The 27,608-nt window shown below is 34.4% G+C and overlaps 2 protein-coding genes across 4 annotated transcripts in view; both read left to right on the forward strand.

Moving 5' to 3' along the window:
• Window positions 1-922: 922 nt before the first annotated feature.
• Window positions 923-26,748, forward strand: RNPC3 (RNA binding region (RNP1, RRM) containing 3). 2 transcript variants are annotated; one of them, XM_044238789.1, is made up of 15 exons: window positions 923-1,227; window positions 2,740-2,787; window positions 6,909-7,027; window positions 7,619-7,702; window positions 8,321-8,432; window positions 9,477-9,545; window positions 11,066-11,208; window positions 15,096-15,221; window positions 16,216-16,364; window positions 19,454-19,615; window positions 20,848-20,942; window positions 21,033-21,091; window positions 22,974-23,106; window positions 23,990-24,061; window positions 26,545-26,748. In XM_044238789.1, exons 1-14 carry the CDS (start codon window positions 1,033-1,035, stop codon window positions 24,047-24,049), a joined length of 1,554 nt encoding a protein of 517 aa, XP_044094724.1. In that variant the 5' UTR covers window positions 923-1,032; the 3' UTR covers window positions 24,050-24,061; window positions 26,545-26,748. The 2 variants fall into 2 exon arrangements, with proteins under 2 accessions (XP_044094724.1, XP_044094725.1); XM_044238790.1 differs by lacking the exon at window positions 26,545-26,748 and adding an exon at window positions 25,087-25,173.
• Window positions 25,087-27,608, forward strand: part of LOC122900257 (pancreatic alpha-amylase) — a 42,652-nt gene continuing 40,130 nt past the window's right edge. Inside the window, exons 1-3 of one of the 2 annotated variants that reach the window (XM_044238787.1) lie at window positions 25,087-25,145; window positions 25,719-25,803; window positions 26,545-26,619. In XM_044238787.1, coding sequence (XP_044094722.1) covers window positions 25,721-25,803; window positions 26,545-26,619 — 158 coding nt within the window. In that variant the 5' untranslated portion in view covers window positions 25,087-25,145; window positions 25,719-25,720. Of the gene's footprint in view, window positions 25,146-25,710; window positions 25,804-26,544; window positions 26,620-27,608 lie in introns of those variants that run through there. The other variant, XM_044238786.1, reaches the window with a different exon arrangement.

Raw genomic sequence — 27,608 nt, forward strand, 5'->3', positions numbered from 1 at the left:
CTGTATGGAGTGAGGGAGAAATTTCTGATTCTCTTCTTGGGCTGATCTCTGCCTCACTCCATTCAGAAACTAGACAGGATAGTGGATTCAAGTGTAATCCCTTGTCACACTTGCAGGGTCGAATCTCACTTTTGCCATTTATTAGCTATGTGACTTAAACTTTCTACATCAAAGTCCTCAAAGGTAAAATGGGAAGGAGTACTTACCCCTTAAGGTTGTTATTAGAATTAAATATGTGAATATCTATCTATTGGTTATCTATTTAACTATATTCATTAGGGTACATCTCCCTGGAGACCGCCAGTTCCCTGCAATGTACACTGGCCAGAGCCTATTAGACTGCTATATGCACGGTGATTCAAGAAAAAAACCGTTACTTCTTCGCTTTTTGTTCCGTAAACCGAGTGCTGCCTACGCGCACCTTACTGAGTTGAAGAAAGAACTTGCTATGTTTAGGTTCTACCATCCCAAAATTGCAAACACACACCGCTGAATCCCACACCAAGCCGTCCTTCCCAGGCAGCCAGTCAAATGCGCTTTCGCAATTGGCCATAATAGAAACCCCGGGAGCTCAGCTCTGACCAGGCGGGCGCCACGCCCAGACTCGCTTCCAGCTCGCACAAGCGCAGTCGCCATTCTTTCCTGTCCTTGGGCTTCCGTCCTTTTCCTTCACGCGGCTGAGTCCCCTTATCAAATTTTTAAATCCTCGCGCTTCTCCATGGCAAATTTTTGTCTTTAGTACCTTCAGCAGCTGCCTGGAATTCAAAACCACTTTGCTCTCCCACCGGTGTAGAACCTAATCCTCCACTTTGAGGAATCGGCCTCCGGAGACCAGTCAGCCGCGGGGGGGGGGGGGGGGGGGGGGAGGGCGGGGGTGCAATTCTCGCGAGAAAGGGGCCATCTATCGCGGTACTTCCTTGTTTCCAGAATCCTTAGCGCGAGGCGGAAACAGACTCTTATCTTCAGCTTCTGTGGATTAGCGCTTGTTCGCTGCGTGCTCGTTTTTCGCCTTCCGTGTTGCGGTTTCTGGAAATGGCGGCCCCCGAGCAGTCCCTGCCGCCGATGTCAAGGGGATGCCAGAGCTCTGCCTCACTCTCCCCACCGCGGGGCGACCGAACCCTTTTAGTGAGGCACCTGCCAGCCGAACTGACCGCCGAAGAGAAAGAGGACTTGCTGAAGTATTTCGGGGCGCAGTCGGTGCGGGTCCTGTCAGATAAGGGACGACTGGTAAGGGCGCGCCGGTCCCAAGCCGCCGGGGAAGGCCCTGGGCTAGTGACTGAGGGGGTCAGGGGGAGGGTTTGACAGAAGGAAGTAGAATAGAGTGGGAAAATGAGCTCGTGTAGTGGGGTCTTCCCTGTCTTCTCTCTTTTACGTCAAAATACCTTGCGTACCAAGTGAAGTTTTAAATGCCTTGAGCCTGTTAGTCACTGCGCTGTAGAAAAAAGCAGTGAAAAAGTCAAGGGAGAAGAATGGAAAATACCTTCTGTCCCCTTTTCTCACCCATCTTGAGAATCTCAAAACTCCTCTGAATTTGAGAGCATTTCTTTTAGACGCAGAGTACTCAGATATGAGGTACAAAGGACTTTTTAAAAATATTGGATCATTTATAAGCCACTGTTAAGACATTCATTAAAACAGAGGAGAAAGTACAGAAGTAAGTTCAGTAAAGCAGTTACAGAATTTCTACGGGAATTTTTAGGAAAAAATTCTGAAATTTTTCTGACGGAATCCGTTGGAATAATATTTTAAGACTCTTAAAGGTTTCTACACAGGAAAAAAAAAGTTTCTGCACAGTAATTTACAGTTACTTCATTTGCTTTTATACCTGAAGATGTTTTAGATCGATTTCTCTCCGTTAAAATAGTGATGGTGATGTGAAGTTTCTGCAAGATGGTCTGGGTCTGTGATTCCGCCAAATGTCAGTGGTTTTAGTCTCCTCACGTGATTCTAATATGCAAACAGAGTTGAGACATATTGAGAAGACTGACCAATTTTGATCAATATGTCAGGTACACCAGAAAATACAAATAGTCTGTGTTCAGTTTAAGTACTCTTATGTCATCTTGGATCAGATTAGACAAAACTAGAATGTGTGATATACTCAAGCAACTTGTAAATGTTTTAATAAGCGCTGTTAAGAATGATAACGTTAAAAAAAAAAAGAATGATAACATTACCCGTTGTAATGATTCATTTACCTTTGAGTTACCTTTTTTTTTTTTTCCTGATGGTCTTTAAACTGTTTACAGTTTATATTTTAAAATAGACTTCCCCCACTGAACTCTTCTTGCAGGGGTAAAAGACAAAGGCACCATGCACTTGAGGAATGGTTTTCTGTGGTAAACATTTTTAAACTTTGTATTTGGCTATATATAGGGAAAATCTGTATTATAAATTTAAGATATTTTGTTTAAGGGTTGTCCTTTGGTAGAGTAGGGGTTTTAAACTTCTGGTCTCTTGAACTATTTGAAAGTGTATATAAAGAAAGCATCGTGTGTGTGTGTGTGTGTGTGTGTGTACACCTTTATATAAAAGGCTATATAGCTATCATCTGAAGGAACTCTGATACAAAAAAGATTTAGAACCACAGTACTGAAATTAATAAAGTTATAATGGTCTTGATTTTCCATCATTTTCCATGACTTTATTTATTTGTGAAATAACTGTCAGCTGTTAAAGTCAGACTTAGGAAAACCAGATATTGCATCAGAAGTAATTTGTACCTTAATTCTTTTTCAGAAACATACAGCTTTTGCTACTTTCCCTAATGAAAAAGCAGCTATAAAGGTATGACTTTTTTTTTTTTTAACTAATAAAGTCATCAGCAATTTCCTGTTAACTAATTTTTGTTCAAAAGATTTTGGACTGAGGTATTGGGTTATTACATTACCTGACATTAAGGGCAGGAGTCAAAGGATGTTGGGAAAGGTAGATAATGAATTCAAATGTTACATATTAACTTTGAAGAGTTGAGCTGTTTCTATGGAAATTTTTTTTTTTTTAAAGATTTTATTTATTTGACAGACAGAGATCACAGGTAAGCAGAGAGGCAGGCAGAGAGTGGGGGGGAATCAATGTTCCCTGCTGAACAGAGAGCCTGATGTGGGGCTCGATCCCAGGACCCTGCAATCATGACCTGAGCCAAAGGCAGGGGATTTAACCCACTGAGCCACCCAGGTGCCCCTGGAAATTTTTTTTTTTTTTTTTTTTAGATTTTTTATTTGAGAGAGAGGCAGAGCATCAGGAGGGAGAAGAAGACTTCCTGCTGCATGGGGATCCTATATGAGACTCAATCCTAGTATCCTGAGATTATGACCTGAGCTGAAGTCAGATGCTTAACCAAATGAGCCATGCAGGCACCCTGGAAATATTTTTAATACAGTTGAAAATATGATTCTAAAGACAGGGTCAAAAATGGAGTTTCTTGAATCAGGTGAATGGATATGGTTGCCCAAAGGAAGACAAGCCAGGAAAGAAGAATGGGAGGGAGAAGTTAAAAAGAAAGTTGAACTAGAAAAGAAATTTTAATGGTTGCAAAGAGAAGAGAGTTTTAAGAAGATGAGGTACTGTGATGACACAAAATGAGGAATGAATAGCCTGATCAGTAAAGGGTTTTTTATTGTGAAACATTAGAAATCACCCAAATTCTCATCAATAAAGGGAAGGGACAGCTTATATTATAGTATATCGGTAGCCTGTACTACTCTCAAAGAATCATGGTCAAACCAATATATATTAGTAAGGAATGTAGCCTTGATAGAGTACATGAATAAAGTTGGCAGACATTATGTATGAGATGTAATGGATTTTTGGAAATCCAATAGTACCTCTGTTTATGGATAGGAAAAAACTGGCAAAGCTGTACACCAAATTGTTAATAAATGTCTTTCTGTCAAGGTGGGATTATAGAAGACTTTCATGTTATATGTATTTTTTAACATTATAGGATTTTTTTTTTTTTTCAGAAGAAATTCTTGTAAATATGGCGTAAGATATTTTAAATAAAATATGGTAATGAAACCCACATTGTTTTATGGTCGACATTAACTTAGAGAAGAGGATGTGGTGCCAGTCATTGTCTTTGGGAAATGTTTGTAGTAGAGAAGTAATGAGAAGATAATAGCATTAGTATGGCTTTTAGGTTACGGTGCACATGACTGATAGATTTTTAAAAAACAAGGGTAGAGAAATCTTTAAGAATAAAGTAAGTAGCTGGGCAAGATGGGTAAATTAGTTAACATTAAAAGTGAAAAACTGTATATCCTTGAAGAGAATAAGTTTGGTACCCATTTTGCCAACAAGAAAGTTGAAGCAGTTGAGCTCAGATGCCCTGTATTTCAGACAATCAAAGGTTCACTGGTAGTGAAGAAGTCTAGAATTGATTTAGGGACTTGTTATTGAAATAATAATAATAATGTTATTGAAACATTTTAAAATGAAACAATCAAATAAGGATGCATAAAGATGGTAAAATAAAACTCTAGTCCTAAATAAGGCTTATAGGTCTATTTATTAAAAAATTTTAAATGCTTACAATGTGGTAGATGCTGCTTTAGGTCTTGGGATAAATCGGTGAATAAAATATTTACAAAAAAGGAAATAAAAATTTATGTCCTCATTGGGGCTCATATTCTCAAAAGGGGAGGCAGATTATAAATAATAAACTTACTTGTTTAATATTTTAGAAAATGATAAATGCTATGGAATAAAAAGGAAAAAGAGCAGTACAATCAAGAGTGCGAGATGGGGATGGTTAAGTTGCAGTTAAGGTGATTAGTGTCATATTTAATAATTTGAAAAAGGTGAAATTAGCTAAGGGAATATGTGGATAAAGTACATTCTAGTCTGATTAATGACTGGAATAAGGACACTAGTATTGGAGAATGCCTGTTATGTTCAAGTAAGCTAGAATGACTGAAGCAGACAGAATGAGGAGGATGTAATTAGAATTTGAGGTCAGAGAAGTAATAGATGCCATATCATGAAGGTACTCTAAAGATCCTGGATTTTACATTTTACATTTGAGTAAAATGGGAAGGTACTAGAATATTTTGAGCAAAGCAGTAACATAATCTAATTTATATCTTTAAAAGGATGTGTTGAGAAGAGATGGGAGGCAGGAAGAGTAGAAACAGGGAAATCTCTACAAAGGTTATGGTGGTAATTTAGGTCAGAGATGATAGGTGTTTGGACCACGTTAGTAAGAAGTGGTTAATTCTGGATATATTTTGAAGGTAGAAGCAAACAATTTCTTGATGGCTTGGGTATGCAATATGGGAAAGAAGTCTTACGTATGTTTCCAATATTTTTGGTATGAGTAAGTGGAAGAATGGGGTTACCATCAACTGAATGTGAAAGCCTCCACATAAAAAACATTTGGGGGGATGAGGATAGAATATCAGTGGTCCAATTTCTGAAATGTCAATTTTGAAATGTTTGTTAGATATTTAGGAGAGCTGTCTGGTAGTTTGGATATGGTTTCTTGAACTTTGGAGCAGGTTTGGGCTGAGGTTAAGAAGTGGGGAATTAGCACAGCATTGGGATTTAAATTTAGGGTGGTGATTAGATCACTAAGATAGTAGCTAGAAAGAGGACCAATAATAGAACCTTGGAGTATGCCAACATTTAGAGTTTGAAAAGGCAAAAGCCAAGAGATTAAGGAGTAGAAACCAGTGAGCTAGGAAGAAAACTGCAGGAAAGTATGATGTTTTAACATCAAATGAAGAACATGCATCAAGGAGGAAGTGATCAACTGTGTTAAATGCAATAAAAATGAAGACTGCAAATAAACCATTGGCTTGGCAGTGCAGAATTTGTTGTCTGTGAGTTGGAGACTGGATGGGAGGAGAGGGATTAAATTTAGGTAGAGAGCTTAGAAAAAAAAATTTTTTTTAAGATTTTTTAAATTTGAGATCAAGAGAAAATGTGCGTGAGAGAGGGCAAACAGTGGAGAGGGAGAAGCAGGCTACGCATCTAGCAGGGAGACCAATGTGTGGCTTGAGCCCAGGACCCTGGAAACATGACCTGAGCCAAAGACAGCTGCTTGACAGACTTAGCCACCTAGGCGCCCTGGTTTAGATAAATAATCCTTAAGGAGTTTTACTGCAACTGTAATTAAAGAGGGAAGGGAGCAAAATGGGGTCAATAGATGAATAAGAACAGAGTAGGGTGGGAGAAGTAGAAGCATATTTGTGTGCTAATATGGATGAATCAGTACAGAGCAGAAAATTAGTAATGTAGTTAAGAACATTCCCCAAACAGAGTAGAAGAGAGATGATGGGTGGATGAGAGGGTGGGATTTAGTATACAAGACAAGTAACTGGATTTAAATGAAAATGTGGATAATTAATACTTTATAACAGAAGGTTGATGATGTGGATTCATTAGCTCGTAGATAGGCATTAGGGTGGGAATCTGAAGTTCTCATCTGATTGTTTCAGTTTTCCCAAAGTAGGAAGCAAAGTCCTAGGCTGGAAGAATGGGAAAGGAATGTTGTGAGGCTGAGGAACAAGGAAAAAATACAAAATAATAGTTTAGAGATTAGTAGAAAGAAATTAACTAAAATGTGGTAAATGTGGCATCATTTAGGTTTCATCTCCAAATTTGTGGTTGTGGTCATGAGTTTAAAGTGAGTCCAGACTAATTATGTCTGTTTTTCTAACCATTTTCAGCTGCCTAGTTATAGGGAGATTTTGATTTAACCAGATGTTGCTTTTACTAAGTGGTAGGAAGCAGTCCCTTAGTAAATGACAAAGGCTAAGCACCCTGAGATTGGAAATGGGTAAAAAATAGCCAGGGAAATATTAACAGCATTCACAAAGATCATGTAAAACTATTTGGAAATGTTCCCTAACAAATAACTTTTGATGCAGTTATAAAATATTTTACTCTTATTTTTCCAACTAAAGGCATTGACAAGACTACATCAGCTGAAACTTTTAGGTCATACTTTAGTTGTTGAGTTTGCAAAGGAGCAAGATCGAGTTCATTCTCCATGTCCCCCTTCAGACACTGAAAAAAAGAAAAGGTATGTAGTTAGGTTTTCCTAACTTTTTAAAGTGTTTTTTAATCAATTGTATTGTTGTTTTCAGACTAGCAGGTAAATAATTTAACATAATAAATGATACATGTCTCAATTGAAATTAGTACAGTATATTTCTTTTTGTTCCTAATTATGCATTAGGAGTCTGAGTATTGATTTAATATTAAGTAATCAGTGTGAAGTGGGAAGAGGGTGGGGTGAAAAGTATTCAGCTTTAAGTGGAGGAATATAACTAGTATAAAATCCTTGTTGTATTACAGAAAGCAGGGTGTCATGGATAGGCATGCCCTTTGAAATCAAATACTGGTATTTGGTTCCCAGCAGTAACTCTTTGTAGTTACAAAAACTTTACAAATTTGCCTTATACTGGTGATTCTCACAGTGTCCCTGGGCCAGTGGCATCATGTAGGATCTTGATTGGAATACAGATTCTTGGGCTTTACCCTAGTCCTGTTGAAATTGAAATTTGGAGATGGAAAGGGGAATATAAGGCCTAGCCGTCTGAGTTTTAACAAACCTTCAATTTTTTACTCTTATTTCTAAAGATAGGATCAACTTGTATTCTGTATTTTATAGATGTGATGACCCTGTGGAAGATGATAAAGAAAAGAAAGAACTTGGTTGTTTAACCATAGAAAATGGAATTGCACCAAACCATGGGTTAGTATTTTTTGTTTGTGTTTGTTGCTTTTTGATTTGTTGTTCTAAGAGTGTGTGTGTGTGTGTGTATTGCAATAAGATACTTTAAAGGATATGTTATTATGTCAATCAATACGTTGGTTAAAGATGGTGAAGTATTAGAGTCTGTCACTGAATTTGGGTCCATTTAAATGTTAAGAGCTATAAAACAAGCTCTGGTAAGAAATACCTTATTTTTCTTTAGTTCAATCAGAAAGCAATTTTTTTTTCTTTTTAAAAGATTTTACATATTTGAGAGTGTGTGTGCTCACAAGCATGGGGGAATGTGGGGGACAGGGAGAGGGAGAAGCAGAATCCCTGCTAAACAGGGAGCCCAATGGCCCATTAGTGGGGGTAGGGGCTTGATCCCAGGACCCTGAGATCATGACCTGAGCCAAAGGCAGACACTCAACCAACAGAGCTACTCAGGGACTTCAAAGCTATTTTTTTCTTAAATGTACTTACTTGGGATTATAAGGAACAAGGTAAATCTAAAAGTGCTGAATTATTTGAACAATTATGTACTTCATCAGATTATGTAAAAATGTTATTGATATGAAACTTACTAAAACATGATAAGCATTTTAAATATTTTTTTAGGCTGACTTTCCCTCTGAATTCATGCCTCAAGTATATGTACCCACCACCTTCAAGCACAATCCTAGCAAACATAGTAAATGCTTTGGCAAGTGTGCCTAAGTTCTATGTACAGGTAAGTAGAATGAAACTTACTTTCCCAAAGTAAATGCTTGAATAACTTGATAAGTTATTTTTCATGCTAATTTCTTTACTTTTCATAATAGCACTAATCAGACTAATTCTAACAGGTAATGGTATTATAATTATTTAAAGGTATCTTCTCAGTTTGGGCTGGCATATGGTCTAAGTACCATAGACTAGGTGGTTTATAAGCAACAGAAAATTATTTCTCACAGTGCTGGAGATTGAAACTGTGAGATTAGGGTGACAGTAAGGTTGAGTTCTGGTAAGGGCCCTCTCCAGGGTTGCAAATGGCTGTTTTCTCTTTGTATCTTCACCTAGCTGAAAAAAGGAGAGAGCTCTTTGGGGTCTCTTTTATAAGGAACACTAATCTCATATTCATGGGTGTCTACCCTTGTGACCTAATTACTTCTCAAAGACCCTGCCTCCTTATACCTAAACCCTGGTTAGGGTTTAGTATGTGTATCTGGTTGGAAGTTAAGTCCATTGCAAAAAGTAATGAAATATTACTACATTCGAGTAAAGGTTTTTATAAACTGTGGCTTAAACTTGTTAACAAACATAAGATAATTTGGGAAGTGTATGGTAATTTTTGTTACTTGATCATACACCTTTAATATGGAGATTCTTTCTTAAAAGAAAAAACATAGTGAACCCCTTAGCAAATGCTTGAAAGTATTGACAGTACTAAAATACTTTTAAGTACAAACTATAGATGATAATTATTTTCTTTAATATGCTTATTTAATTCCATAGTAGTTGGAAGAAGGACATAACATTTTGGTAGCATTTACATTGCAAGAACATGGTATATTTAATGAGAATAAGTATTTATATAATTGACAAGCATTTTAGGAAGGGTAATCTTCTGAGATACATCAGTGACTAGTAACAGCCCCATTCTGGGATAAAGCAAGAAGTAGCCAGCTTTTGCACCAAATCAGGAGTATAGTTATAGCAGAGTTTTAAAGTACATAAAATATGTGAGTTTAATTTTCATTTTACTATGCGATTTTCAATGTTTTGTTGCTTTCAGGTGCTTCATCTTATGAATAAAATGAATTTACCCACACCTTTTGGACCAATTACTGCACGCCCTCCCATGGTAAGAAATATCTTAAAATTGTAAAGATTTCATGGGGCACCTGGGTGGTGCAGTGGGTTGAGTTGCTATCATGATCTCAGCGTCATGGGATCAAGTCCTTCATTGGACTCTGTGTTCAGTGTGGAGTCTTGTTTTAAGACTCCCTCTCCCTCTGCCCTCCGCCCATAAATAAATAAATCTTATTATTATTTTTTTTTTTTAGATTTTGTTTATTTGTAAGAGAGAGAGAGCTAGATAGGGAGAGCACAAGTATGGGGAGCGGTAGGCAGAGGGACAGAGCAGGCTTCCTACTGAGCAAGGAGCCTAATGCAAGACTTGATCCCAGGACCCTGGGATCATACCCTAAGTCGAAAGCAGACACTTACCCAAGATGTCTCAATAGACAAGTCTTTGAAAAAAAAACGATTTTTTTTTTTTGAAGATTCACAACTTCTCTTCCTGAAATGGGATTGTTCAGGCCAACCTTCACAAATACTGAGTCACTAACCTCTAATGTGCATTGAGAATAAGGGACAAGTATAAAGTTAACATACTAATAGTAGTTAAGTGGAGAATGCTAGAATATGAAAAAGATGCTTTTGGTAATAGAGGCTCTCATTTCTACCAGTGTTCAGTCCTTTGACCCACAATGCTCTTCCATTTTATAAAATAATTGCATCTGACAACTTAATTATGTAAAATTTCCGTTGTTCTGGTTTTATTGCATATAGAGAGCATCATTTGCAGAAGAGAAGAAAGGTTGCTAATAACTTCTATTCAGAATTTACTATGAAAATATGTCTGTACTTTAGATAGTAGTCTATGTCTGTACTAAACTATTCTAGTTACTATTTTGTTATAGTACCTGGTAATTGTCTAGATAATAGCAATGAGAAATTATTTTTAGTCCTAACATTTAAACAGAATTTGCTTTTCTGTTATGTATTGCATATTGACTGCTTTTTCTGATGTATATACTACTAGCGTCACTATTTTTTTTTGCAATCCCAACACCAGTATCTGGTACATTACAGGAATATCTGTTAAGTTTAGGCTGCTATAAAACTCGAATCTTAGTCACTTAACCCAGCACAAGTTATTTCTTGTTCATGTCAACTCCATTCCAAAAGTAGGGCAGATGACTTTCCATTCTATTTAGTCATTCAGAAGACCTAACTTGTTTTCACTCTGCATATCCCAGAATAATAAAAGCATTACCATACATCCTGCAGATCAAGAAGGAAGAGAGGATTATGGATGGATTTTTTTTTTTTTTATGCTAGCATTCTGTTGGTTAAAACTCATTTACATGGTTAAATCCAGCTATAAAGGAGGTTTGGAAATTTACTCCAGCTAGGTGCCAAGGAAGAGGAAACAAGTTTTGTAATCAAATAGCAATCTTCTATAGCAGGTGTTCTCTCAGTGTGGGTTGAATGTGTCATGAGGGAGAGAGATGAGAATAGAGTATCTGAATGGAGATGGTTTTTCTGTTCTATAAATATCATAGATTACCATACGATGACTGTTTTTCTCTTAATTAGTATGAAGATTATATGCCATTACATGCACCTCTTCCACCTGCATCTCCTCAGCCACCAGAGGAACCTCCTTTGCCAGATGAGGATGAGGAATTATCAAGTATAGAATCAGAATATGAGAGTAGTGATGATGAAGACCGACAGAGGTTTGCTATATCAAATAATATTTGTTTCGATTTCAGGAACAGAATATAAGAGAGATTCTTTTGCTCTTCTTAAATTTTACCTTAGAAGAATTATAAGAACTTATAATTCTTCCATAATTTGGGGTCATTAAAATTTCTCCCAACCCCCCCGCCATCCCTCAAGCATATTGTAATAGGTATAGATTAAGATCTGAGAATGTATATCCAGACCTAAGGAAAAATTCTTGGATCATAAGTAATTTTTTAGATTGATTATTATGGTATTATAAAGTGCATTTGATCCTATTTGTGGATTGTGTATTTGAGAATTGTCCACATACTAAAATTTGTTTGTAACACTCCAATCAATACTTAGTGTTTTTATGGTCTTTTGCTAATGTGGGCATGCACAGAACAGTGAAAAATTTGAGTTGCTTGATGTGCACATTCCTAGATGAGGTAGAACAGAGTGACATGCAGTCTTCTTATGTCAGCTCCAATACCGTAAGCAAGTATCCTTTTTGTGGTCTATTTGATACCAAGCCTTTCACATTTTTTATGCTTTTTGTTGGTGAATTTGCTGGTTTGTTTGTTTGTTTGTTTAGATTTATTTATTTATTTGACAGAGATCACAAGTAGGCAGAGGGGGAGGGGGAAGCAGGTTCCCTGCTGAGCAGAGAGCCTGATGCAGGGCTTGATCCATCCATCCCAGAACCCTGAGATCATAACCTGAGCCAAAGACAGAGGCTTAACCTACTGAGCCACCCAGGTACCCTGGTGATTTTGCTGTTTAAAGTGGTCCCCAAGCGTAGCATTGAGGTACCGTCTGATGTTTCCAAAATCAAGAAAGCTGTGATGTGCCTAATGGAGAAAACATATTAGATAAGTCTTGTTCAAGCTTGAGTTACAGTCTTTGTGAATTCAATGTTAGTGAATCAGCAGTTTATAAAATAAGATGTCCTTAAACAAAAACACACAGGAAACAAGGTTTGTGTTGATCAGTTGGTGAAATATTAGAGCATAGGCTTATAGGAATCCTATCCTGACTTTCTGGTAGGGGCATTGATTCATTATTCACTAATTCTTTGTGAAAACTTTATAAAACTTAAGTATCTCAAATAACAAGAATAAGAATAGATTGTATTCATATTTTTTCAGCTATTCCCCTGAATTTTATTCACCTCAGAATAAATTTCCAGAGCATTTCTGTGGGATTTTATATAAAATAGTTCATAGTAACTAATGCAGAGGAATTTTTTTGTTGTTGTTGGTTGTTCTTGACACCTTACTTGTATTTTATTTAAAGATTCTGGTGAGAAGTAGTAAGTTGTTAATAATGTTTAGGTCTATTATCCACAGCATAGCCTAGAACAGGAATATGTAAATATTTTCTGTATAGGGCTAGAGTTCTGTTGTAGTAGGAAAGCAGTCACAGACAATGCCTAAATGAGTGAATATGACTGTGTTCAGCAAAACTTTCTGTTCACAGAAAGAGGCAGCTGGCTGACTTTGCTCCTAGGGCTATAATTTGACAACCCCCAACCTGGAAGTCCACTATCGGCATATGATAAGAATCTTTTTTTTTTTTTAAGGTTTTTTTCTAATTTTTAAGTAATTGTTATATCCAGTGTGGGTCTCAAATTCACAACCCCAAGGTCAGGAGTCACATCTCCACCAGTTGAGCCAGCCGGGCACCCCAAATGTTAAGAATCTTAGGTAACTATGTAGAGAAGTCAGACACAGGAGTGGTTGACATGAATCAAAACCCAAGCAGAGGGGGGCGCCTGGGTGGCTCAGTGGGTTAAAGCCTCTGCCTTCGGCTCGGGTCATGATCCCAGGGTCCTGGAATTGAGCCCCACATCCGGCTCTCTGCTCAGCGGGGAGCCTGCTTCCTCCTCTCTCTCTGCCTGCCTCTCTGCCTACTTGTGATCTCTGTCTGTCAAATAAATAAATAAAATCTTTAAAAAAAAAAAAAAAAAACCCAAGCAGAGAATCCAAGCAATATTTACAAATAATCAGCAATAATATGACTATTATTGAGTTAATGTTAACTTAAGTAGTTGCTCAGTATGCATTCTTTCTAGAGAAAGAGTTAAAATAAAAATGTAGATGGAGCCAAAATTACAAAAATGAGGTGAATAGAGTGTCTTGAATAGAGACATTTAGGAAGTCTGGCAGTTCTTGATAGACTGTAACTTTAACTTGTTGATAAATAAAGAACAGTATAAAGTGTTGCCTTGGGTTCATTACATAACTTCTGTAAATTTTACTTTCTTTATAAAAATAGTGATAGCAGTTTCAGGAGTGCTTTATGCAGACTGGCCAAAACCTTTTTTTGTTGTTTTGTTTATGTAGGTTTCCATTTAGGGATATAGTGAAGAGCTCAGCAAATAATTCATCTTGAGTAATGAGAGTAAAGTTTTTCCAAGAAACAATCTCTGGTTTCATGCTTTTCTACTATCTTATGGAAACGTAAAACAAAACAAAACCATACTGTTTATTCAGCAAATATTTATTGGTTATCTAATTTATGCCTGGCAATGTTGAGAGGCTTAGTATATTCTGGGTGAGCAATTTATGAATAGAAACATGTTTGTATAACTGGATTTATTCATAAAATTTTTGGCAAACATTGGTTGTTAAGAAGCTTTACAAATGTATAGCATGTGGTCTTTTTCGTAACTTAGTTTAAAGCTTATTTTAACCACATTCCCCCTTTTTATTTTGCCTTTGAATTTCACAAATGTATCTGTAGAAATAGAGTTGTGACTAGTGGTTTTGAGCTTGTGCTCTGTAGGAACACTGTGTTTGATTCTAGGAAGATAACAAAAATGCCTAGACAGGACCTATTTGAAATTTTACACTCTTAATGAAGATAAGCTGGGTACAGTGTATCAATTATCACACCTTGATAGTTACTTATAAAAAGCTGCTTCAAAGTATAGTATTGAAACTTTGTTCTAAGTTATCCTGTTTCTATAAGGATTCATGTGCAACAGTTATGAAAATGCTTTAAAATAACTTCAGTTTAGACTCTAATTAGAATAAGAATCAAAATAATTACACTGTATTTGTAAGGTCTTTTAAATATCAGTCAAGAAAGGGAGTAAAGTTACATAGGTTGTATTATGGTATCCTGTTCAACTTTCTGGCATCAAATACAACCTTTTTATTTAGACAACTAATAATTTTCATAATAAAACATATCTTTAAAAGATAAATTGAGGGGCACCTGGGTGGCTCAGTAGCATCTGACTCTTGATTTATGCTCCTGTCGTGCATGGTCTCAGGTTGTGAGATAGTCCTGAGTCGGGCTCCACAATCAGCAGGGAGCATGCTTAAGATTCTCTCTCTCCCTCTCCCGTTGCCCCTCCCTCTGCTTGTGTATGTGCACACACACACACACACACACACACTCTCTCTCTCTCTCTCTCTCTGTATCAAATAAATCTTAAAAAGATAAATTGAAATTTAAATAAATTCCAGTTCCTTTAAAGATGAAAGTTGGGGACTCCTGGGTGGCTCAGTTGGTTAAGCGGCTGCCTTGATCATGGTCAGGTCATGATCCCAGCGTCCTGGGATCAAGTCCCACGTGGGGCTCCTTGCTCAGCAGGGAGCCTGCTTCTCCCTCTGCCTCTGCCTGCCTCTGCCTCTCTGTCTGCCTGTGCTCACACTCTCTGACAAATAAATAAATAAAATCTTTAAAAAAAAAAAAAAGATGAAAGTTGGCCTAGGAAACTCAGAACTTGAGCTTATTGTAAATTATTTTAATTGATGGCTTAGAAACTATAATTCTGCTATATAAATCATAATTTATAATATAACATGTATAATTTATATTTATAGTTCATATTATGTGCTTCTACATGAAGAATTTCTTGTTTTTACTTCCCCTTTTCATAATGTAGAATGACTAAACTAATGGAACTAGCAAATCTTCAGCCCAAAAGGCCAAAAACAGTAAAGCAGCACCATGTGAGAAAAAAACGAAAAATAAAGGATATGTTGAAAACACCTCCATCTGCTCCGCACAGGTAATTTTGTTTTATGAAATAAGAGTTTTCTGTGTACTTTGTCTACATGCTTAACTCATGTCATTTATAAACAATTATGACATTTTACCTACCTGTCTGCCATGGAACTCTATATATTTTAATATATTAATCACATAAAATCAATGTTAATTGCAGTTTCATTTAGCTATTCTACAGTGTAAGTTTCTCTTGAACTTGTAATTAACTTCATAAATTGAGAAAGGAGTTTGTTAGAAATCTTTTTTTCCATTTTGAAGGAATAAATCCTTAATCTGTGTTTTTTTAAATTTCACATTATGTGTTTTTCTTACCTATATATGTCTTGATACCACAGTCCCATGCTTTTAATACCTATTGCAGCCCTGAAAAATTAAATAACATAAATTCAGTTTTCCAGTAGCCACAGTAAAGGATTAAAAAGCTGATGAAATTAATTTTGATAATATATTTTATTTAACCCATTATCCAAAATATTATTCCAGCATATAATTAATACAAACAATTATTGATGTGTCACTTTTTTTGTACAAAGTTGTCATAGCAGTGTGTATTTTATATATTTTAATTTGGACAGCAGTATTTTCATGTGCTTATTAGGACAAATGTGACTAGTGGCAATTCTGTTGGATAGCATAGCTATATTATATAGTAATGTAGAATATAGTACATAAAAATACTTATATTAAACATAGAAGAATGTCTTTGTATATTGGTAAATTTCCTTAAGTTTGGAATCAATAGTCCTCAAGTATTGTTTCTGTCATTCAGTGAGTGATATTCCTTAATCTCAGTCTCCTTGTTTAAGTAGTAATTTAATAGTATCTGTATTGAAAATTTATTAGGGTTTATTGAAGTATTAAATGTAAGTTATATTGTGCAATACCTGTGGTGTAATGAGTGCTTTGTCAGTGTTAATTTAAGGTAAATAGGAATAATGTTTTACTTAGGATTTTATTTGCAGTTGGAAAGTAATGCTGTCACTATTTATAAACAGTTTACATCCTGTTCTGTTACCTTCGGATGTATTTGACCAACCACAACCTGTAGGTAGTAAGAAAATTGAATTTCATATATCTACTGACATGCCGTCTACATTTAAGAAAGATCTAGAAAAAGAACAAAATTGTGAAGAACAAAATTATGGTAAGCATATTCTAGTTCTTTAATATGCTGTGTAAAAATTTTTCTCATTCTGCTTTTTGTGTTAGAATTAAATTTTTAAAATTTGCAGTTAATCTTCCTTAATATTGTGGAATATTATCCATATTGAACTTTTTCATATAACTAAAATTAATGCTTAATGATGAAACCATCACTGTTGCCTTTTGCTAGTAATGAATTTTAGGGTGAAAATTGAGTCTGGTTTTTGCTGATATTTACACTAAAAATACAATGAAGCAGTTCTGCTAGTGATTTATTTTTTCATGTTAGATGTGATGTTCTGTGATTTTATTAGTACATTTGTATTATAGATGAGGAAATAAATTGTGACTATTGTGTGTATTGTAGATTTTATGTAAATTTTTTTTCTTTTATATCCAAAAGACATTGGAGATTAATTACTAAGGTACTGTTTTTAGCTTTAAAGACAATTTATTAAAATTGCAGATATTTGTTCTGTTAATTTTAGGCATTAATTTGATACTATAGTGAAATTCCTTTGGTAATTTCATAAATAATACAAACTTACAGAAAAGGTAACAAAAAGCATATAAAGTAAAAAATTTAAAAAGTTTTACCACCTCAAACCCCACTGTCCTCTGTCTCACCACCATTGTTAATAATTTAGAATATAACTATTCTTCTGGACCTTATTCTATACATGTGTAAACACGTTTTCTCCTCTTGTTTTAAGTGGGCATAATGTTTTATGTGGTGTTTGCCATTGACTTAATATTGACTTATTGAAAGCATACAGTATAGCAGGCTCTATGCTAGGCACTAAAGAACAAGTTAAATGTGGTCTCTGATTTTTAGGAGTTTAAAGTCCAGAAGGAGTAGCTTAATGTTTCAACATAAAAATATGTACCTTTTTTTATGATTGCATAATACTACATAGTACAGTTAAATCAATCTGTAATTATGCTTTGTTGGTAGAAGTTAAGATTATCTGTTTTTTTACTATCTGAGAAACTACTGGCACATATATTTTTGCATATATATCTTTGAGCATTTGTGTGACTATGCAGTTAGAGTTCCAGTAAGTGTTGGAAATGTAGTGAGTGGAAAAACTGATTTTATTTTTTTTTGTTTTTTTTTTTTTGTTTTTTAAGATTTTATTTATTTATTTGACAGAGAGAGAGAGAGAGGTCACAAGTAGGCAGAGAGGCAGGCAGAGAGAGAAGGGAAGCAGGCTCCCCGCCGAGCAGAGAGCCCGATGCGGGGCTCGATCCCAGGACCCTGAGATCATGACCTGAGCTGAAGGCAGGGGCTCAACCCACCAAGCCACCCAGGCACCCAGAAAAACTGATTTTAATCCCTCTTTTTCAAGGTTAATGAGAAGGTATTGCCTTTTCAGATAGCTTTCATATTATTATTAAGGAGAATAGAATTTCAAGGTTAATGAGAAGGTATTGCCTTTTCAGATAGCTTCCCTATTATTATTAAGGAGAATAGAACATATTTTACAGTTAAACTTGATTTGTAACTTTACAATATTTCAACGAACGTATGGTATGAGGCCTCCATCTGTATTCTTGTCTTGGCCTGCCACCATTAGGGGTGGGTTTGGGTTAGCCATTGGGTCATAATCTCTACCAGAGGGGTAGCATGTGCAGAACCCCTGCTCCAGAGCACAGTGCCTATCACAGAAGAGCAGCTGATAAACACTGGCTGTGAGAAACAAACAAGATGATCAGAGTAAAATGCTGGGCATGGTGCATATGTCTAAATATTAGCTATTATTGTTTGTTGAATAAATGAATATAGGTAGGGCATGGATAGCTCCTTTTTTGTTTGTTTCAGTATTTATATTTTTCTTTTTGTATATTTTTGTTCCTTATTTCATGTTAGTCACCTACACACTAATTTTACTTTTTTAAACTTAATTTGCTTAAGGGTGTAGACCCCTATGAGATGGTGAAGGCCCTACCATGACATCCCTGTCTGGTAGTAATGTTGAAGTAACAATAGAAGTGGACTTGAGTTTTTCTCTTATTGATACTTCCAGACCACAGGAGATCTATTTGTATATGTTTTTCAACATGATGAAGAGACTTTATAATCTTAAGTTTAGCATGTTCTTTGCATCATTTGCATAGCTTTTTAGTTTTTTGTTTTTTGGTAGAATGACTAGAATTTTTCTAGTGAATATTTAACCTTACCCTTACTGTGACAGTTTAATTTTTGCTGAAGCTAAAATTCATATTTTATAAATGAAATCCATTATATTGCTAAAATTAAAAATTTGCAGTGTTTTTGAATTTTCCTAGTTGAGTAATTTTTAAAGTGTGAATACTTGTTTTTCTTTATTTCTTACAGGATCCAGGAGTAAAATTGGTTTCTTTTTGGTGGGAAGGTGGGAAAAGGATTGATCAAAGTTTTTTGGTATCCTCAAATTTCCATTTGTTTTACGATTTCAGGATTTGTGCTGATCTTAATCTTTTAATCATCTTTGATAAGACTGAAGATTGAAGGCTGTTTAATTATATTCTGGTGTAGCACTATGAAGTCTTCAAATCCATTGTATAAATCATGTTGAGTGACCACATTCCATTACAGAATGAATGCCTTTGCTACAAATTTCTTTCATATAATTATTAATAGTTCAAAGTGGACAGGTTAAACATAATACTTATCATTGACCCCCTCACACACACACACATATGTGTGCACATTCTGCCTATCTTGCCCAATACATTTTATCTTTTTGAGATGTCCCTCTGGTACCTCAGACTAAATACATTCAAAATGAATTCATTTTCTTTTCACCTTGCAGGGCCTATGAGTAGCACCACAAAGCAACCATTTGGCTGTTTAGCTATTGTCTGGCTTTTTTCATAATATGGTGGCAGAGTTTTAATAGCCATGACAGAAACCATATGGCCTGCAAAGCTTAAAATACTTGCTATTTAAATCTTTACAGAAAAAGTTTGTCTACTCGGTTCTAAAGCATTGAGAAAAACACTGAAGAATTTTAGTACCAAAAGATATTTTAAAGACTAAAAATGGAAAACAAAACCTGTTTTGACGGGAGGGAATTTTTAATGGCTGATGTTAATGTTAACTTTTAGATTTACCTGCTGCTGAAGGTGATGCATCCAATGTAGGATTTGGAAAAATCTTCCCTAAACCTAATTTGAACATCACAGAAGAGATTAAAGAGGACTGTGATGAAATGCCATCAGAATGTATTTCTAGGAGGGAGTTGGAAAAAGGCAGAATTTCTAGAGAAGGTAATTTCATGAAATAGACCAATGCTCATTCCATTTCTCTGATGCATCAGAAACAACAAATCTCTTCATGTTCTTTACCTAATTAAGGCATACATTTCAAAACCTCTTTACAAATAATGTTTTTAATCACTGCTTTTTTTTTTTTTTTTGGTGAAGATTTTGTTTATTTATTTGATAGAGAGAGAGATAGCGAGAGAGGAAACAAAAGCAGGGGGAATGGTAGGGGAAGAAGCAACCTCCCTGCAGAGCAGATGTGAGGCTTGATCCCAAGACCCTAGGATCATGACCTGAGCCGAAGGCAGATGCTTAATGACTGAGCCACCCAGGCACCCTGCTTTTGGTTTTAATACCCATATTTTTTAGGGAGGAAAATGTGTCTCGATAAAGTGTTTTCAGTCTATCTGTGATTGCAAAAAATATTTTTGTTTTCATTCCTAAAACTTTTTATATGTAATATTTTAAAAAATCAAGTGGCCTATGGTCTGGAATTTTGTATTCCAGATACGGTGGATGTATCATTACAGTTCTATGTTTGAGAAACATGCAAAACAGTTGTTTAAAAAAAAAAACAGTTTCAATTATTTGGTAATTGAAGATCTGTGTTTAAGGGTTTTATATCCCAACATGATAGTTTCTTTACTTCTAAAAGAATTTTTTCTGTTTTAGTACATTTTAGGAAATTAGGGGTTTTAGATTGTCTCTTAACATTTTATAGTATTTCCCATGATAATGGGAAATGAACTTCCAACTAGCATTTTTACATAGAACATCTGTTGTCAGGAACTGATTATTGATATTACAAGTAGTGGTATGGGGATTCAGAAGTCACAGTTTGTATGAAATTAGGTTTCTTACATTTGACTGTGTTGGTACCTGGTGGTTTGGGAAATTAACTTTAAGCAAGACAGTGACACAAATGATAACATTTATTTGCTTTATTTTTTTAATAAAGTTATTTTATTGTAAAGGAGTTTCAATAGTAGATATTTTATTGAACAAATTTTAGTTATTCTAGGTGACCTGAAATTTTAAAGTTCATTTTCTTATTATCAATACAGATTTTTAATGAGTATATTTATTAATAACTTTGCTATTAATGGTTATGGTTTTGAAATTTTCATAATGCTTGTTCTATTTAACACTTGTATTTGAATGTTCTTACAGTTTTTCTTTGAGAAAATTAATGAAAATATCCTAATGTGTGTCCTCCTTTTTTTTTGCTTTTAAATAAGAAATGGAAACACTCTCCGTTTTCAGAAGTTACGAACCGGGTGAACCAAACTGTAGAATTTATGTAAAGAATTTAGCTAAACATGTTCAAGAAAAGGTAAATTGAAATTTGTCAATTGACTGTATTATTTTACTTCTTTTTTCCCCCTGAACCTTCTTATTTGTCTTTTTCTTATTAAAATTCTAGGACCTTAAATTTATTTTTGGGAGATATGTTGACTTTTCATCAGAAACACAACGGATAATGTGAGTCATACTCTCAAATTATGTTTTGTTTTTATCTGTTATAAATTAGCCCTTTATTTAATCCCAGCAATTTCCCTTTACAGATAACAATTACAGGAAAAAATTGCTCTTATCTGTTGCATAACTTTTAGATATCTAAAGCATTAGTCAGCAGAATTCTTCATAAATAGACAGATAGTAAACATTTTATATTTTTATTTTATTATAAGCCATACAGTGTCTGTCGGAGCTCCTCAGTTCTATTTTTGTAACATAAAGGCAGGCATAAATAATAGACTAATACTTATGTCTGAGTTCCAGTAAAACTTTATTTATACAAAGAGCATAAATTCCAGCCTTAATGCCCAGTTCAGCAGCAGTGGGTCTCAAACTTTAACCTACATAAGAATCACCCGAAGAGCTTAGTAAAACCATTTCCTGGATCCATCTAGGTTGACGTAGGGCCTATAATTTGTATTTCTAAAAAGCTCATGGATGATGTCAAAGCTGCTGGTCCAAAGACTATACTTTGAAAACTACTGCATTAATGACCTATTCAGGAATATATATAGTAGTCTGGCAAAATTTTTCAGATTCTTAACCTTGGAAGTAACTTCCCTTCTTTTAATTAGTCTTCATTAACCAAGGCTCCCAATTTTGTGAGAGGAAAAGAGAGGGATATGATTTGTAAATGATATAAAAGCTAATGTTTAGAGTTAGAATTTCATTCTTTAAATTGCCATAATTAGTTGGCTGCAAAGTATAAAAGACCCTCGGCCATATAAGTTAGAAGTAGGGAAAAGTAGAAAAGGTAAAGAGATAGACTTTGAGTTGGAGGTAAAATGAAGGACTAACTGGAACTAAGTTTTATTTTAGTATTTTTAAGTCTTATCTGGCCTGTTTATACTCAGTAGCAGCAGATCTCTTTTCTTAGCAGTATACTAAAAGTTTCTTTTGCTACTCTTGCAAAGTACTGGTCCTTTTTCTTGTTGCTACCTTTGAATCATGATTATAAGAAACAGAAAAAAAAATGTATGAAATGTTTCATTTACATAGGTATTTGTATACATCCATTTCTTCTATTTTTAGTATTGCTGCAATTAGAATTTGAGGGGGAAAATAATTCTATATGTGGAGAAAGCTGTATGTACATCAAAATCATAAATAAATTGTTTTTCTTGGGACTAGCGTGAATTTAAAAAATTGCTGCATTTTTTAATGCTCTGTATAGACTATTTTGATTGTAGGAAGTACTTTAGTTGTAATTATGATCTGGTTTTTCTGATTTTTGAATATCATTTTCCCAAAAGTATTGAAAAATGAATATGTTATGGAATAATAGAACATTACATTTGGAATAAAAAAATCTAGTTTGTGTTTTTGCTCTAATTTTAGCTATCTTTATGACTGAAGAAGTCACTCTCTGTAGACTTCTGTACAATGATGATTTTGACTAGATGATAAATAAGGTCATTTCCTACGCTGAAGTTCTGTGTTACTTTACTTTGGTTCCTCTCAGCCTTCCTATTCTCATTATGTAGTTGCTTTTTGTCTCTTGGGTGGATAATATTGAGTTGGCTCTATGAAATATTTTAAACATTGAAATATGAAGTAAAAATTTAAGTTTGCTTTTATAGTTTTTAGTATTATAATTTTTAAATTATATAAATACACTTAACATAGTTTTGAAGGATAGGTATAAGGTCATTATCAGACTTACTTAGAATCAATTTTAGAACAGTATACAAAACAACTCTAGAAAGTCTGAATAATGTTCTAATCAGACAGTATTGTCATTTTTACTCTGAAATAGCAAACATTTTAAATGTTCAACACATTTTCCTGTGATTAGAATTGTTTGATAGTCTTCAAATCAAAATCTCTTTTTTTTCTTCACTTCTAGGTTTGATATTCGTTTGATGAAAGAAGGTCGCATGAAAGGACAAGCTTTCATTGGACTTCCAAATGAAAAAGCAGCAGCAAAAGCTTTAAAGGAAGCTAATGGATATGTTCTTTTTGGAAAACCTATGGTGGTTGTATCCTTTAAATAATTCGTTCCAAAGACACTGTGTTTTTTAGTAGAAGGGTATGTGAAATTAATTTTTTTTTTAAGATGTTACTTATTTATTATGATAGAGAGAAAGCACAAACAGAACTAGGGTGGCAGCAGAGGGAGAGGAAGAAGCAGGCTCTCTGCTGAGCAGGTAGCCCAATGCGGGGCTTGATTCCAGGACTCTGGGATCATGACCTGAGCCTAAGACAGACACTTAACTTAGCCACCCAGGTCCTTCTTGAAACCAATTTTTAAGTTACCCTTTAGAAAACTGAACAGTTGGTATTCTGGCTTGAGATTAGTTATAAACATACTTAACTGGGTCACATTGGTGTAAATAAAGGAACCTCAGTGGCATGAAGGTATTAAAATTTAGCCATGTCTTAACATTTCATTTATATACTCAGAAGCACATTTTTAGGCTAAGCCTGAAACTACAATATCTACAAATACACTTGGAATCATTAAAAAAGATATGATTCATTGTAGTTTTGTTTTATGTTTTATTATAGTATAATTCATATATCTATTTGAAAATTTTAATGACCAAAATATATCATTGGTTAAACATTCGGCTTTTAGTAGTTAATATAGTTTGCAAAATAGAAATCAGTGGGATAGATGGAGTCAGGGTCCAGCTGTAAAAAAATATGAAGTAAAGGTACATTTTTTTACTTTAGCAAATCATGGGCAGTAGGTAGGAGGCACTCAAGAAAAATTTTTTTGACAAATGGCTGAGAGTAGGAAGACAAGTATAAGAGACAGATTTTAAAAACTACTCCTATTTTACATTAGGTAGTTCTTAATAATTATTTAGAGAAAATAACTGTCCTGTTCGTGAAAGAACCTTAATTTTTAAATATTAGCAGTTTGCTCGATCTGCTAGACCAAAACAAGATTCTAAAGAAGGAAAAAGGAAGTGTTAAAAATTAATGAAGGTAAGTGTGGATATAACATAATGAAAGAACAAGACTTTCTTGAGATAAAGGAAATATAAAAGCCTGCTTTTTTATAATTCAGGTATCTCCTAAGGTTTTTAAAGGATAATTAATCATTTGATCCATCTATCCATCCAAGTCTCTATCACTCTCTTTGTGTCACTATGCAGCTAATTCCCAATAAATTTCAAAATTTTAACTACAGACTAAAGTCCACCTGTATATAAAATTAAGTTTGGAGAATGGATTTATGAGGGGAATATGTCTTTGTCTTAGAACTTGTTCAACCTACAGGAAAGCAGTGGTTCTTAAACTTTAACATATATTACAGTGACCTGAAGGGCTGATAAAACTGTTAGCTAGGCTTCTTTTCACCCTCATCCAGAGTATCTGATTCAGTAGGTCTGGAGTAGGAACCTTGTGTAGTCAGTCATGCCAGTTTTCCTGTGCTGATGCTGGGAAAGTGTTCACCAAGCCAAGACATGTTGGTCACTCTTAACAGGACCTCTGAATTCGCATTACTAATTACATATGTCATAGAAATATTTACATTTTTTTGTGGAATGAAATCTTTTGCTTTTCAAACAAGTAATTTTAATGCATTCTTAAGTAATTTAATGGTTAAAAAAGATAGAATTAACCATTTTAAACTTAAGAGTTTGTGTTATATTGTTTGATTTAAGGCACTTGAGTGGAAACATTTTTGTTTTATTTTAATCTTTTTACCTTTATATTTGGAAGAACATGAAGTAACTCAGTCAACTTTAGTGGTGTTAAGCTAAAAAAATGACATAACTAAGGAAGAATTTTGCTTAATGTTTATTTCTTTTGCAAAATGCCTTAAATATTTGAATTTTGTGAGATATCTATACTGGTATAGTAAGAATTCTTACAAATACCTTAGTGGAACGGTTAAAAAATTAACAGTTTTCAGTGTGTGTTTAAAAAAAAAATCATTTATTTATAAATCTAGTGTGTGAAAACTGAGAAAAAAAATTAAACTGCCTTCTGCTGTTCTTCTTTAGAAGCATTCCTGCGTAAATACTGCTGTATTACTGTCATACAAAGTGTATCCTTTCTTGTTGTATCCTTTTTGGGGCAGTGTTTTCTGTTTTTCCTAGAAATGTTTTGTCCCTCCCCTACTCATTGATTCAGATTAAGCAATAATTTTTTATAATTTATCCAATGAGATATTTCTAAAATTAGCAATGTTGACTGGACAAATCGCTTACATGTTTTTTAGATCTGTTGCTGAATTTTCTATGCTGTTCTTGAGGTTATGCAATTTTTCCAGAGAAAGTTAGTGAATCAGGTCAACTTATTTACTTGGAGAATGTATGCATCTGCTTCAACACAGAATTTAGTCTTGTTTCTTATATTTATGTATTTCCTAAACCTGTTTTAGTAACATATGCTTTCTGTTTTATGATATATCTGGTTTAGGTGTTCTATATAATGTATTGTTACAGTTGGTTTGGGGAAAGGATTTTTTCTTTAAAAAAGTATATATATTGGAAATTAAAATAACTGAATTTCTTTGTAAATTCCAAGTAATAGTAACACACTTCACTTCTGAGGTTTTATTATTGATATTTCCTTTGAAACAGAGAGCAAGTAGAAGTATTTTTTTCCCCTCTTTTTCTAAACAAAACAAAAGGAATGAGAAAAGAGGAACAGAGGGAAGAAGATATAATACTGACTCAGGGTAGCACATTAAGTGGAAAAAAAAAAAAAAAAATCTGGTAGGTATATGTAGTAAGAGTGGTTTCCAGAATGGCTGAGGACCATAATTACCCAAAACAGTGGTTCTTAATCTTGGCCGTTTTGGAATCACCTGGGAAACTTAAAAAAATCTGATGAAGGGAAGAAAAGGCTAAAATGTACCTGAGTTTCTCCCCATTTTGATTTAATTGTTCTGGCGTACAGTGTGACCCAGGTTGAGAACTATTGAGGAAGGATTTTTACATTCAGAGATTCCTGTACTCTCTCCTGAAACTAATAAATCAGAATTTCTCAGAATGGGACCAAGAATCTAATTTGAAAAGGTGTCTTTAGTAGTTCCAAGGGCTGATCAGTTTGGATACTAGTTTGTTAGATTAAAATGGTTAGATGCTTACTACAACCTAGCCATCCAACCTTCTCTATGTAGGAAAATCAAGAATTGGAGCCTCTGCATTTCTTGCAAATCCTGCTATTGCTAGTACTAGGAACACAATAAAAATTCTGTTAATTTTAATCACTCAAGAGTATAAAAATTTATAGATATTTAAATTACTGGTTTTTGTAGAGACAGTTAAAATGTTTTTTTTAATGTTAATCAGTGTCTGTATAAGCTGTTTATTTAGACAATTAAAAATTTTTAGTACTGACATGATTCACTAATTTTCTAAATATAAACATGTTAGCTTTTAGTTATTTTAAAACTTACCAATAAACTGCTTTATAATCATAATTATTTTTAATGAACTCTTATGGTGTTTTAGGTTCCTTTTGATTCCATGTCTTCCAACTGCTTTCCAACTTGAAGGAAAAGAAAGTGACACCTGGATTATGGAACTGTGCGTAACAGCTTTTAAAGTATATTTAAAAATTAAATCTATATGCATTTAAATCAGTTTATTGGAGATATATTACATGTATTTTAATCCTCTTCCTCATATATAATAAATTATTTTCTTTCCAATAAACTAATGTTCTTATTTTTTTTTTTATGTTTACCACATTTGGAAAGTGTAGTTTGATAATTGCACAAAATTTTGAAGGTAAATTTTACAACAGAAATTTTCTTATGATTATAGGTACTGCCCTTTTTTCACTCTTACCTGCATACCAATTCACTTAAACATGCTTTTTTATAGTAATATTATTTCTTACTTCTTATAATTATTTTAGGAGTGGTTATATTTGTCTGGCTATGAATTTTGTTGGTTTTTTATTGTTGGTTTTTTGTTCTTGTTGTTGTTGTTTTTAAGTAGTGGGAGATTTCCCCTGCTTGAGGGAATTTGTATCTTGCCCTAATTTAGTCTTTTATTTTGGTGCCCCCAAATCGATCAGATTATCACCTAAGGTTGTAAATGTTTCCCTTACAAAATCTGTTATCTTAGTGAAATTACCTTCATCTATGTGTTAAGGAAACGGATATATTTAATTCTTATTAATACTGTCCTGTGAGTATATAATAATAACTTCACCAGAATCAATGCCCAAAGACTTGGTCTTTGTTGGAATGTTGTTGTGAATCACAGCTTTTTCCTCAAAGCATTGTAAAAGTAAGGAAAATGGGAATTTTAATGATAGAATTTAGAAGTATGGAGAAGTGAACCCTAGGACATGCTCAGTTTTAGATGTCAGGTATATGAAGAAGAGGTAGAAGCCAAATGAAGGTATCTCAGATAGGAAGGGGTGCTGAAATGTATCAGATCTGTTCTTGACAGATTTCTTCTTGACAAACTGATTGGATGAATGGAAGAAATGAGAAGGTATTAAAGAGAATTGTTGAGAAGAAGTTAATATAGTGAGAATTTTGAAGACAACTGTGTGGAGAGTC

This window comes from Neovison vison, chromosome 2 (genome assembly GCF_020171115.1).
Source record: "Neovison vison isolate M4711 chromosome 2, ASM_NN_V1, whole genome shotgun sequence".
Lineage (NCBI taxonomy): Eukaryota > Metazoa > Chordata > Mammalia > Carnivora > Mustelidae > Neogale > Neogale vison.